The 12244-nt window shown below is 38.9% G+C and overlaps 1 protein-coding gene across 2 annotated transcripts in view; it reads right to left on the bottom strand.

Moving 5' to 3' along the window:
• klhl13 (kelch-like family member 13) overlaps positions 1-9413 on the bottom strand; it is a 36912-nt gene extending 27499 nt beyond the window's left edge. The window contains exons 1-2 of one of the 2 annotated variants that reach the window (XM_071460728.1): positions 9280-9413; positions 8111-8182 (exon numbers count right to left, since the gene is read on the bottom strand). In XM_071460728.1, coding sequence (XP_071316829.1) covers positions 8111-8163 — 53 coding nt within the window. In that variant the 5' untranslated portion in view covers positions 8164-8182; positions 9280-9413. Of the gene's footprint in view, positions 1-1793; positions 2218-8110; positions 8183-9279 lie in introns of those variants that run through there. The other variant, XM_071460727.1, reaches the window with a different exon arrangement.
• Positions 9414-12244: the final 2831 nt, after the last annotated feature.

The raw sequence follows: 12244 nt of genomic DNA, 5'->3' as shown, positions 1-12244 counted from the left end.
GTCCGGTGGGGCTGAGCCACACTGGGCAGAGTAAGGTGGAGCTTCAAGGCTTGAAAATGCTTCACTTGCCAGTGTGTGCACACTATATTTTATGAAGACAAATATAATATATAGTAGTTAAGCCATTGACACGGCATGATTTTTTTTTTTTTTTTTAAAGGCAAGGTTTGGAAATAAAGTGCCACCATGCCAAAATGATACTAGTGAAAAAAGAGATTAAATACCCTAGGATGTGAGTGTATCTCACAAAAATGTACCACACATGGCTGGTCTATGACTATTCAACAGTATAAACACTGTGATGCTCCACATATAAGAGATCCATAACTATCAAGAATAATTACCTGTAAGAAATACTTTTTTTTTTATCTGGGGTCTCACTCAATCACACACCAAGAACCAAACCAATCACAATCAAAGACCTGCACAGTCAACATATCTACTGAATGCAGTTTTTCCATGGACAAGATGGAGATTTACATAGAAACGTCAGATCCACCTATTCCATTAATTATCAAATATGACAAATACTTTTACTTCTACATTAATAACTCATATTACAGATGGTATGCCACAGTGTTTGCAATGAAGCTAATATAACTGGGAGGTCACCAGTTTGATCAACAAACTGTCAGGAAAGGGGAAGTCAGGGAGGAGTGTGTTTTTGCTAAAACTACTGAGGTGCCCTTGAGCAAGGCCCTCAACCCCCAGCTGCTCCAGTGGAGCTGCTCAGTGGCCAGCCGCTACCATTGTCCTTGTACTGGGCAGCTTCCAGGTGTGGATTTGAATAATGTGTGAGGCACAACCCATAATTACCAAGTGACATAATTTGGTCAAGACTTCTGTAGGGTGTAGGATTTGAAGGTGGGGCTATATAAATGTAAAGACATACTTTATTATGTACATTTACAATAAGCCACGTTGCAGATATCACTTGTTTCACAGAGGACATTTAAAGGAATATGTAACAAAACAGAGGTTAGAGCACAGATTTCTCTTGCTGTGATGCAGTAAAATAAATATTTCTGTAAAACTAGTAAAATTAAGCTCTTAAGCTCATAAGTAAAGCAGCATAACTGTAGACTGCATAAATCCAATTTTGTAAAAATCCATCCAAGTAAGTCCTATTAGCCTATGAAATTATCTTTAGGCGATCAGCTAGCCTAGCTTGTCCTAAAAACTGTGTTTAGTTTTTTTTTTTTGGTTTGTTTGTCGTATTTTTGTTCTCACTCTTTTTGGCCAAAACCATGTTACTGATCACAAGTCAAACAAGACACTTGCCCTTTCCTGCAGAGCTCAGAAAAGGGGTAAAGAGAGTGAAAAGGGGTAAAGAGAGTGGATGGAGAGAGGCTGTGTGAAGCCCTTCCATTCTACCCTCCCCCCCCTCCTGAACAGTGGCAGATGACAATAGCTTCTAAACCAGGGCATGCCAGACATCCTGACAAAGGCAGGCTCCTCCCAAGCTGCTGAGTCCCCATTCCCAAATAAACATAGCCACAGGGAGAGGGCAAGAGTCAGGGATGTGGTGCTTGCCATGTCCAGACTAGCGGCAAAATGAGTCCTTCTGCCCAAGAGAAAAGCAGTCTGCCAGCGAACCATAAAATACATGCTGGACAAGGCAAATCTCTTGACACACTACAAGGCTCAATCGCATTCTGCCCAATTAGGGCTGCAACAGAAAATAATGTCACAACAATTCACAAAATAATATCCAAAACTAAAAAGCAAAGAAATCCATTTCCATATACATTTGCACAATCGTATAATGCATTTTCTATTTAGCTCTTACTCACATGTATGCAGGCGAAAGGGGTGAGGACCTGGATGTCTTAAGAACTGGCACTGGGAATTTCCAGCTGACAGGAGAACCGCTTTTCCATTTCAACGGCATGTTGTTGTCACCAGAATGGTGCTACAGCAATACCAACAGCAAAGACCATTTCCATGAAAAGGTATCCAATGCAGTCTTCCATCCCACTCTGCCCACACCATTTAAGGGGGAGGGAGAGCAGCAGCAGCAGCAGCAGCTATAGAAATACACTGGAAGAGGCAGTGCGGGCTACAGTCAGGGTTGTGACTTTAGCGGCAGCACTGAGAAGCCAATAGATTGCATCCACCACGACTACTTGCCCTGCTGCATTCACGGTTGTCTCGTGGTAGGAGGGGGAAGAAGCCCTGCCTTCCCATCACCCTTTCAGGCTCTGTGAATAGCCCAGTGGCTAAGCAACAGTGCCACCTTGTTAAATGAGTTGTTATTACAGCTCTGGGCTTGCTATGGAAAGAAGTAAAAGGGGAAAAGGTGGGAGAAGTAGAAGGATAAAGAAAAAAAAAAAAACTATTTTGAAATTTATACAATTCAATTATTTTAAACCAAATAAATTTACTGTCCTCTAAGGTTTAATGTGTGGTTTTGTGGAAGACAAAATTTAAATGAAGTCAGTTGTAATGCTAAAATGCAATCTACCAGATAAAACTGGATGTCTTTAAGTATCCAGCAATTCCTAGTTATTCTTTATGCAATGACTTATGTACCCTGTTGAGAAAACAATAGGAGTCCTAACGACATTTCATTTTATGGTGGATGCAATGATGAAAAGCGAAATATTTTAAATTTGTATCTTCTTTTTACCACATGTCTTGTCACCATGGAAGTCCAAGTTTTAAGTGTTAGAGAGCTGTGAGGGTGAATAAATTGATGATTCTGAAAACCACATGGCTGTATTTTGTGTTTCGGCCAAACAAAACAGACAATGGGATAAATGCACATTACTCTCGAGCAATCATGGGTGGAGGCAACCATTGTCAGCCCAAGTAAAATCAAAGTAAAGCAATTCAGATGGACCAACGCAATTCAGAAAACACCTTATATTACATAATGCAAAGTGCTAAAAAGTGCCAGTACCAATTTTAAAAAAAACTCCTAAGTGTTGGGCTATGCATTACATTCTTATAAAATTAAACTTAGTTTTGAATCAGAATTTTCTTTCCAAGATGTCCTTCTTTCCATTTCAGAGTCATTCATCAGGCAAAACCCTCAAACCTTTGCTGTAATACTGCCACAGAAGGCTACTGTGCACTGTGCATCTGACAACATCAGGCAGCTTGCTTCAGCATTTTACCAAGTTCGATAATGTTGAGTGCAGGTCAAGAGATTTTAAGCATAAAGTTGAGAAATGTCCACATCTAGATTTGTTCCAACTTTTACTAAGCATGGGGATATCTCCATCTTCCTGCAGCTGCTTCACACTACAAGCCTTCCAGCATTCACAGGTATTAACATCTCTTGTTGTAAACGTAATCTATAAAAAGGTTTTTGGTCGTGTATTGCCCTTATTTGGTAGTTCCAAGTAGAGAAATAACAGGAAATAACGGGAGAGAGAGAGAGCGCAAGAGGGGAATGTAATGAAACAAAGATGGGATGTTGCATTTCATGGTCGGTACCTTAAAAGGAGCCCTTTGTAAGTTTTGCTATCGCTACGTAGCCAACATTAGCATTATGCTGTTTACATACCTGTCCTGCTGAGAGCTTCAGCCCATCATTGCATTTACAAAACAAGGTTACAATATGTCCCCTGAGCAGCACTACTTCTTCAGGACAGGCCTGGGGATGCTAGAGTGACTCGGAAAGTGACAAGACAGTCCAGCTGGGCTAGAACTAGCTGATTAGCATGCTAACTTCAGGAAAAGAAAATAAATAATAGAAAAGCAAAACAAGAGACCGAAACTGGAGACAGCTATTGGTGAATAAAGGAATGAAGTTGCTGAACTCATAATGTTGTTCTAGACTACTAAGTAAACAGCTGTTAATGCTAACGTTGGCTATGTAGCAATAGCAAAACTTATAAATATCTCCTTTGAGGTTTGAGTTATGCTGGAAAAGAGCTACTTTGTACAACATGTGGAGCACATCCAGATCTTGCACAAACTGGTGAGTGTGGAGGCAGGTCATGTGGATTCTGTCCTGTTCAGTATCAACACATTACATTACATACTTTACAGTTAAACATCTTCAGTAAAGGGAACAAAGTGAATACCCTCTTTACTGGCTAGTGACATGGACAAAAAACATCAGTATGACTTAAATAACTACAGAACCAGTTCCACCCACAAAAAACAGGATATACGATTACCCTCAGGGTGGACAAGTGCATACATCAAAGAAAGAAGCAAAAAAGGGCTCTGAGAAAGAAGAGTGGTATTCTTTTTCCATGTTATTTTATCTATCTCCAAGTTTAAATCATCATCAGATTGTTCCAACTGCAATTGGTCAAGATGGCACTGTCAAGCTATGACAGAAATGGCTTCATGAGAAGTGTTCAAGTGGGAACACAACTTGCTTCTGCTAACAGATTCTCAAAAAAGCTGCATATTTGTCCGTGAGTGTACAAATACAATATCAAGTTTCTAAGGGAATATTTCTGCATATGGCATACATCTGTCCACTCACAGGCTCAAACCCATCTGAACCATATTCCAATGGCTGCAGAACTATTGATCACTTAACCACCAACCAACCAACACCAGATATTTTTCTCTACTATAGCATTATGAAAAACAAAAGAAAATCTTGATACATTTAATAGGCTAAATGACTACCTTATGTGGTTGTTTGTGTTATTTTAAAACCACAGAGCTGGTTTACAAGTCTCCTGGGGAAGAAAAGATTCCTTTACATCTTGGTCATGACCTTTGAAATGTCTTCTACCACCTGTAGCTCCATCCTGCCATCACACAATCCGGTCTCAACAGCTTATACTGTAAGTGGCAAATTGGCCTTGCCTCTAGAAAAGGCAGCAGTCACTTCATCTCCTCTGTCAAAGCCCGAAAGCTCAGCACTACACATGTTCCAACATATATACCCCAAACATTTTCAGTGTGAAGATGCTGATTTACTTTTTAAGCACTATTAAGTACTCTTTCTAGGGATATTCTGGAAAGTCTGTTTTTGATAGCTCAGGCTATGGATAGACAGTCTGCACTCTGCTTCCACCTGTATTAATTACAGTACTTGACACTCCCCATCCAGTTGGTATAGTGTCTCATCCACCTCCACACAGTCATAATTCTGTTCACGAGTAAAGGAGAATCTTTTGCTAAAGGTCCTTTCCCTAGAATTTGAATGTGCACGTCTAATTTTGAAATGAATCTGTATGAAACAAACTGGCACTGACTAGAGTGAGAAATAAAACATCAATAAATATGCAATTTGCTCTTTTCTCTACACTCATTACATCCCATAACAGGCTAGGCTTGGACTAGCTAACAGCTGTGTCATGAACGACATAGCTGAAAACATAATGTCTATGTCTTACATCACTCATTATGCAAACCTCGACCACAACTGTAATATTTGACAAATCACTGCTAAACAGTCTGCAGTATAGATTTTACACTATAACCAGTACAGGGAAAGTGATCCAACAATATGACTGATTGTCTTTATTTTGTCACCTTATGAAAAAGGTGACAAAATAGTTATAATAGTTATATAGGTCCTATAGGCATGTTTCAAACCTCTGATTGGCTGAATGAAATTACTTGTCAATATCTACTCTAGTTAATACTAGAGCTAGACTGAAAAACATTTTCAAAGTTTGTCTGCCAGTATACTGTGAAGTTGATGTTTTTACTGTAAAATGTCCCAATACAACACAATACAATTAGAAAAATAAATAAAATTAAGGGAACTGTATTAAAACTGATTGTTTCGGTTATGTGTTTATTGAACAAAATGGGACAATATTGTTATCTGATTTCTGGTTATCTCTCAAAAATCAATATCAGTATCAGCTTCAAAAATCCGTCATGCACACATTCATTACAAACTGTCTTGTTGAACATGCATTGAACTTAGACTGAATGAACTAGGGTGAGAATGCATGGTGACATTTTCATACTGACAGCAAATGTGGATTTATCCAAGCTCAGAGCTTTAGACTGAAAGCAGTATTAGTCTATTTTATAAGTTGTGAAAAAAACAACAACACACACATATATATATATATATATATATATATATATATATATATATATCATAAAAACAAAATGATCAGCCTGCTTCATGGCAGCTTCTGTCCTGCAATAAAACTGTACTATGCCAACAGATCTCAATTCTAACATACACCAGCATGATGTGACTTGAAAAGCAGTTCATTGTGCATAACATTTGATGAACTGAATACTGATTGTTGATGCTCACTTTGATTTCAGTCAACCAAGGAAAAAAAAGGAAGTCCATCACCCCATAAATTCCTTCTATCGCCCATAGCTGATTCCCAAACCTATTGCAGCCACACTGCACCCTCTGTATAATATTTTCTGAATAAAACCAACACTGTCGAAACTGGGCAACATCTGACATACAAACAGTAGTATGCATTTTTCACTGCTCCTCCCTTGCCCGCTGGTCAGAATATTACACAGCCATTTAACTTTAAGATCCAGACAAATGTCTCCAAGAAAACATCTCTTCACATTTGATTTACAATACTGACATAATGTGAGACTCTTCCATCCTCTTTCTGGTTTTTGTCTTCATGTGTCACTGATGCCAAAAGAAACTGAGCACTGTTCCCAAGTTTAGAACAAACATATTGTATCTCATTTGGTGTTGCAGAGTAATGGCCACATAAACACACCAAAAACAGTCGAGTCACAGAATTAGGGAATTAGTATGAAGAGCACAGAGAAGGTTTCTGAATTATGTGGTGTAAGCCCAGAGTATATTTCTTCCTCACATTCACGTGTTTGGGTGTGCCCAATCATGGATAACAGGAGCAATAGGAGTTTCAACTGAGGTCCCATAAAAGATGTTTCTAATGTGAGATACACACACAAACAAATTCTAGTTTTGAAGTTAAATCACCAAAGCACAGTTTCTGTATATTCTCCATTTGACAATCTGTCAGCTCTTCTGCAGCACATTCACAGACAAACTAATATTCCTCTGTGGCCAAGTCAAGAAAAACACCCCAGCTGTCATCTTTTCCTCATACTCATAGGCAGTCACAGAAGGTCATAGACAGCACATTGGGCAAAGATTAGGGCTCAATGATATCCAAAAAGAAAAAAGACAAAAAACAAAAATCATCTTAATATTTTGGCAAATATTGAGATGGCAGTATGAGTCATGATTTCAGTGGAGATGGTCATTTTTGCATTTCATTTTCACTGAAAAATATAAAAATGATGTGATTTTTGCTGGGGTCTGTACCAAATAAGCATGTTCCTTTACTTGTGTAGAATATGATTTGTAGCTCCTGAGACTTGGATATTGCACTTGGCCGTATAATGATTTCTAATATTTCAATTAATTGTTCAGCCCTAGTAAAGACAGCCATGTGTAAAGTATTAATCTTCACATTTATGCTATTCACTAACTTTATGTTATTTGGTGATATTTTGTCAAAACTTGAAGAACAAAGTACATGATCCAGCACAGTTTCTGTTACGCAAAGGGTTTGTTGCTCATTTCGGCAAAAGACGGGATCAGTTCATGAAAATATTTGCTTGTTTGTCAGCACCAACAATAGGCCCAGTTAAAAAAAAGCAATTTCAGTCTTTGTATACCAAGGGCATTGCCAATACTGTTTGAGTGACAGAACCACTGCTGGCAAAAAAAAAAAAAAAAAAAAAAAGTATAACTTCACCAACAGTATGCACAGGCCACCTAGGTGTGGAGGACAACAGGTAAATTTGTGTAGCAGAAACACTATAATATCTTTCAAGTCATAAGATGACACTCCAGTGGACTCTCAGCAGTGGTTCTAAATCCTTGTCATTGAGCACCACAGCCCTTTTCTTTCTTACAAACTAATCAGGGATTACCTGATTAACTCCTATGCCTCCAAGTGGAAGCTATTTCCTAACCAGGACTGATAACTGCTGCAATATATCCAGTTTGAGAATGGTTAACCATCAATTACTCTTCAATTATTAATGTTGAGAACAATTAAAAATAAAATTGTGTATAGTCTCAAAGCTAATGCTGTCTATTTGTGGCCCCTGAATTTGTGGCAAGATTTTTGAGATATTAAGTGAAATGTTAAAGTGAATCAATACACATTTTCACAGTGGCTGACAAAATAATGGATGTGATATTGCACATTACCTGTCATGTAGTCCGACAGGCATTGTCTCCCCTCTGTGTACAGGGTGCTCCATACCCTCACCAAAACCACACCTCAAAAACAGAAATATGGTGCTTTCAATATTTGCATGAAGTCATCCTTCCAAAAAACAAAAAAAACAAAAACAAAAACAATTTGCTGGCATGTTCATTTTAGCTCCATATTGTCCTACAGAAGTTAATGGCAAGATGTATGGGTTTTTCGTGACCCTGCATCCCCTGCTGAAATGTGACAGATGAATCATATTTCTGTAACTTGTTGCTTTACACAGAACTAGGCTAATGAAAGCTAAAAATATCTGTCGTGTGTGTTAGTTGACAGTACAATCCTCCTCCTATTCTGAAATCCAGCTAACATTATTTACAAAACTGGCGTATTAGTATTGATCTCGATGAAGACAAAAAATGGTAACAGGTGCAAATGTCAATTTAGATCCAGTAAAGTTTCCTTAGAAGTTGCTGCCTGGTCCGATGTTGTAACACATTAAACATGACATGACAGGAGTATAGTGGCACACGACTGGTGGACATGACAGTTCGCCTCTGCAAAGAGCTGTAGCTCTCTGACAGCAAGTCGGTCAGGTTGGTCCTTTTAAAGCGAAGTGTGACAGAAACTAAGTCCATGGCCAGGTAGCTGACTTGCTAGCAAACGGTTTAGGCTATCATCATCTAAAACGTCAGCGTTTAATAACCGGACTAAACAATTGTATTGACAAAAGAGGCAAGCCTGTCAAACCGGAGCTTTGCTCCCTTTCTGGCCATGTTGTCTCAATACTGTGGTTATATCTCCAGTGGGAACAGGCTAAAGCTAACTAGCTAAGCTAACCCTTTAACGTTAACATTGGCTAGCTTGAAATAACGTTGGATCCGGATATTAGACCGTTTGCCTGTCAAGTTGTTTACGGTTAACCACCATCAGCCAGCTATGTTATCTTAGCTAAAGACAGCGTACACGACCGGGGTCTTAACGTGAGTTAGTTGGGTTAGTTATTAGTTAGTCTGGTTGGTTGGCTGGTTTGCCACCACCAACAAATGCCTGTGACTAACTGTCAACCTGCTATTTGTATCACTCAGAACACAATATATGATATTCCAATCACTGTATGTATCTTGAATAGACTCTGTAAACTTTTAAAAAACAGATACCATACCTTCAACACCGAGACAACGTTAACTAGCGTCCTTGTTTTCCTTCCAAGCCCTCAAATCCACTTATACCACTGGAGCCTCCTTCCTAGTTTTATCCAATGAGGCCGTCGCTTACTCGGAGAGCTGGAACATCCAAACTTTCAATAGGAGGAAGAGTATGGCAATCTTTTCTCATTGGCTCAAAACTTCCGTTACTAAATAAAGTGGCTCTACAGAGGAGTCCTCTTTCTTATAAAGCATTTGAAGTCTGAAAGAAGTGTCTTTATTGCTTTGTCCTAAACCATTGCTCTTGTTAATGTAGAATGTGTCCTTCAAAACCCCCTAGCTCTAGTTTCCAGGAAATAGGGTTCCTCTTAGAGGTATGAATTTACAGGGAACATCATTCATTTGAAATGTGACTATAACAGGGACACACACTGTGTGGTTAATGCAAAAAGAAAAGAACCCTTAGTGCAATATGAGTGGTAATTTTTCAAAAGCAGAAGTATGAATGTTTGGGTTGAACGGGATATTAGGGTGATTGAAGTGGATTTTTTTTAATGAGGTAGATGCTCTTCTTTTGTAACTCTCTGTTCTCTGTTATATATATATATAAAACAGACAAATAAACAGGCACACACACACACACACACACACACACCCCTTGTCTCCACATCTAGAAGCTTCTTTGACAAAAGATCCTGGACACATTCACAAACAACGAATAAAGGGTTTTAGGTAATTAATGGCCTATATTTCCCTTTAAATGTTGTTTAATGATGTGGGAGTGTCGAGATTCTAGGATCATTGACACCCATAAAATCTAAATATATTTTCATTAGGTTGGACTGCTGCAAATGCAATCTCCACTAAACCACCACTATATGTTCTTCTCAGGTTCAAGAAGTCTTCATTATGCCATCATTTTTTGATTCATATCTCCTCCTAGAACACAAAAACTCCATTGAAATTCAACTATAATTGTTCTGCTCAATTAGGACATTATCAGATGTATTCAGTCTTTTGATATATCTCATACTTTCCAAAATATTCAAGATATTTCCTGCCTGTATTCAACTTTGAAATCCCTTTCATACTTATTACACAGTGACAGTTCAAGTTTCATGAGCGTTTCTGGACCTTTCAAAATTTTTACATTAGTGTGTATGTGGCAGAATGTTCACAGCTGGAGTGAGTGACATCTCACCCAGAGTTGGTAGAAACTGTTCAATTTGTCTCAAAAAATTTCTGTTTCAAGGCTACAAATTTGCTTTTGACTGACAGGAGTACCATCAAACTGCCCCATTGGCTCCAATGTTACCTGAGACCAGAAAATACAAAGAAAAACAGAAAGGGCATTTTTAAAATCGCTGGATCGCTCACATTTTTGACACCACAAACAAATACTTTATATTACTGCGTTCAACCGAATTTCCTCTCAGAAAATATACAGTTTTAGGTGATAGGAGTTAATGTTTTTTCTCACCATAATCCCGCTTTTAATCAGGTGTACCTCAGAAATTACCATCACTATGGAAACCATTAACTGCAGCTGGGCATGCACACCTAATTCAGATCAGATGATCTGCACACACACACACACACACACACACACACACACACACACACACAGATAGCTGGTACCTGCATACCAACAGCCATCAATCATTGTAGTTTAGCTCCAGCTGTTCCTGAAACAATGTCATTTAGCTGCCATGAAGTGAATTGAGAGATACTTTGAAACTTTTGAGGGATACTTTCAAACTCTTTCAAACATTAGTATTTTTACACAATAACCCTGTGAGCCTGACATAACTGTTTTGTTACATCAACAATTTTTGATTTTTGAGTTAAATCTACTTACATTTATAAAGTAGCTATAACCTAAATAGTTCTGGGCAAATTAACACATCCATTGTGCACTCTGTTTATATTTACTAGTTACTAGTTGAATGAACAAAAAATGGTTGTAAAATATGCACTAAATGTTTTTATGTTCATATGACAACAAAACAAAAAACAAACTTACAACAAGAGTTGCAGACTTATACTGAGCACAGAAATGTGTTGTCTTAACATAAAACTGCCACAATTTTCTGCTTTTGCCAGCTTATTATTTTCTAGTACACATACTTCAGTAAAAACTTTGAAAACATTACATTTTAAGGTCGTTTGCAACAAGAAAAAATGGTTCAAGGAGAAACAAAACCTACATTTGGGTTATGATGCTTACATCAATGATGGATGGTTACCAGGAGAAAGGCTGGCTTCAGGGCCCAACAGAAGACTTTCCAGTGCTGGGATGAAAACTGAGGGCCCTGGTCTGACACAATATCCTGGGGAATGCCGTGGAGTCTGCACTGCTTTTGAAAAGCAATCAACAATATTCAGTGCAGTAGTTTTACCTTCAGAGGGAGGCAAATCAGTAATGAAATCCACTGCTATGTGGGACCACAAATGACTGGGGATGGGCAAGGTACGCAGCAAACCAGCAGGTGACTGATTAGAGAACTTACCTCTGGCACAGACGCAGCAGGCTGACTGGTATATTTGGTATCTTGGTTGTTTAATGAAGGACAGGGTACAGTGAAAACCAGGATGGCAGGTGAGTTTTGAAGAGTGCCCTCACTGTAACACTTGGAACCAAACAGAGTGAGGCACAAACAGGCGATCAGGTGTGCCATTACCTGGGTCTTGGTGCCTCTTGGATCTGAGTTTCATTTTCCTAGATGGCAGCAGCTGCCACACAGGAGGAAGGAAGGATGGTTTCATCAGTCCAAACAATGAAAGGCTGCTCAGGCCCCTCCTGCCAGTGTCTCTACTCCCCTGAAGCCCAAAACCACTGCAAACAACTCAAAACTGCCAACATCATAATTACGCTCTGCTGGGGACAAAAGCAAAGAGAAAAAGGTGTAATTAGAGTCTGTGCTAGAGCGTTGGGAAAGCATGGTGCCCACTCTTGTTTCTGAAGCATCCACTTCCACAATG

The sequence above is a fragment of the Trachinotus anak genome, unplaced genomic scaffold, assembly GCF_046630095.1.
Source record: "Trachinotus anak isolate AG129_WGS33_773 ecotype Australia unplaced genomic scaffold, CSIRO_AGI_Tana_v1 ptg000024l, whole genome shotgun sequence".
Taxonomy (NCBI): domain Eukaryota; kingdom Metazoa; phylum Chordata; class Actinopteri; order Carangiformes; family Carangidae; genus Trachinotus; species Trachinotus anak.
This window is presented reverse-complemented; position numbering and strand designations above follow the sequence as displayed.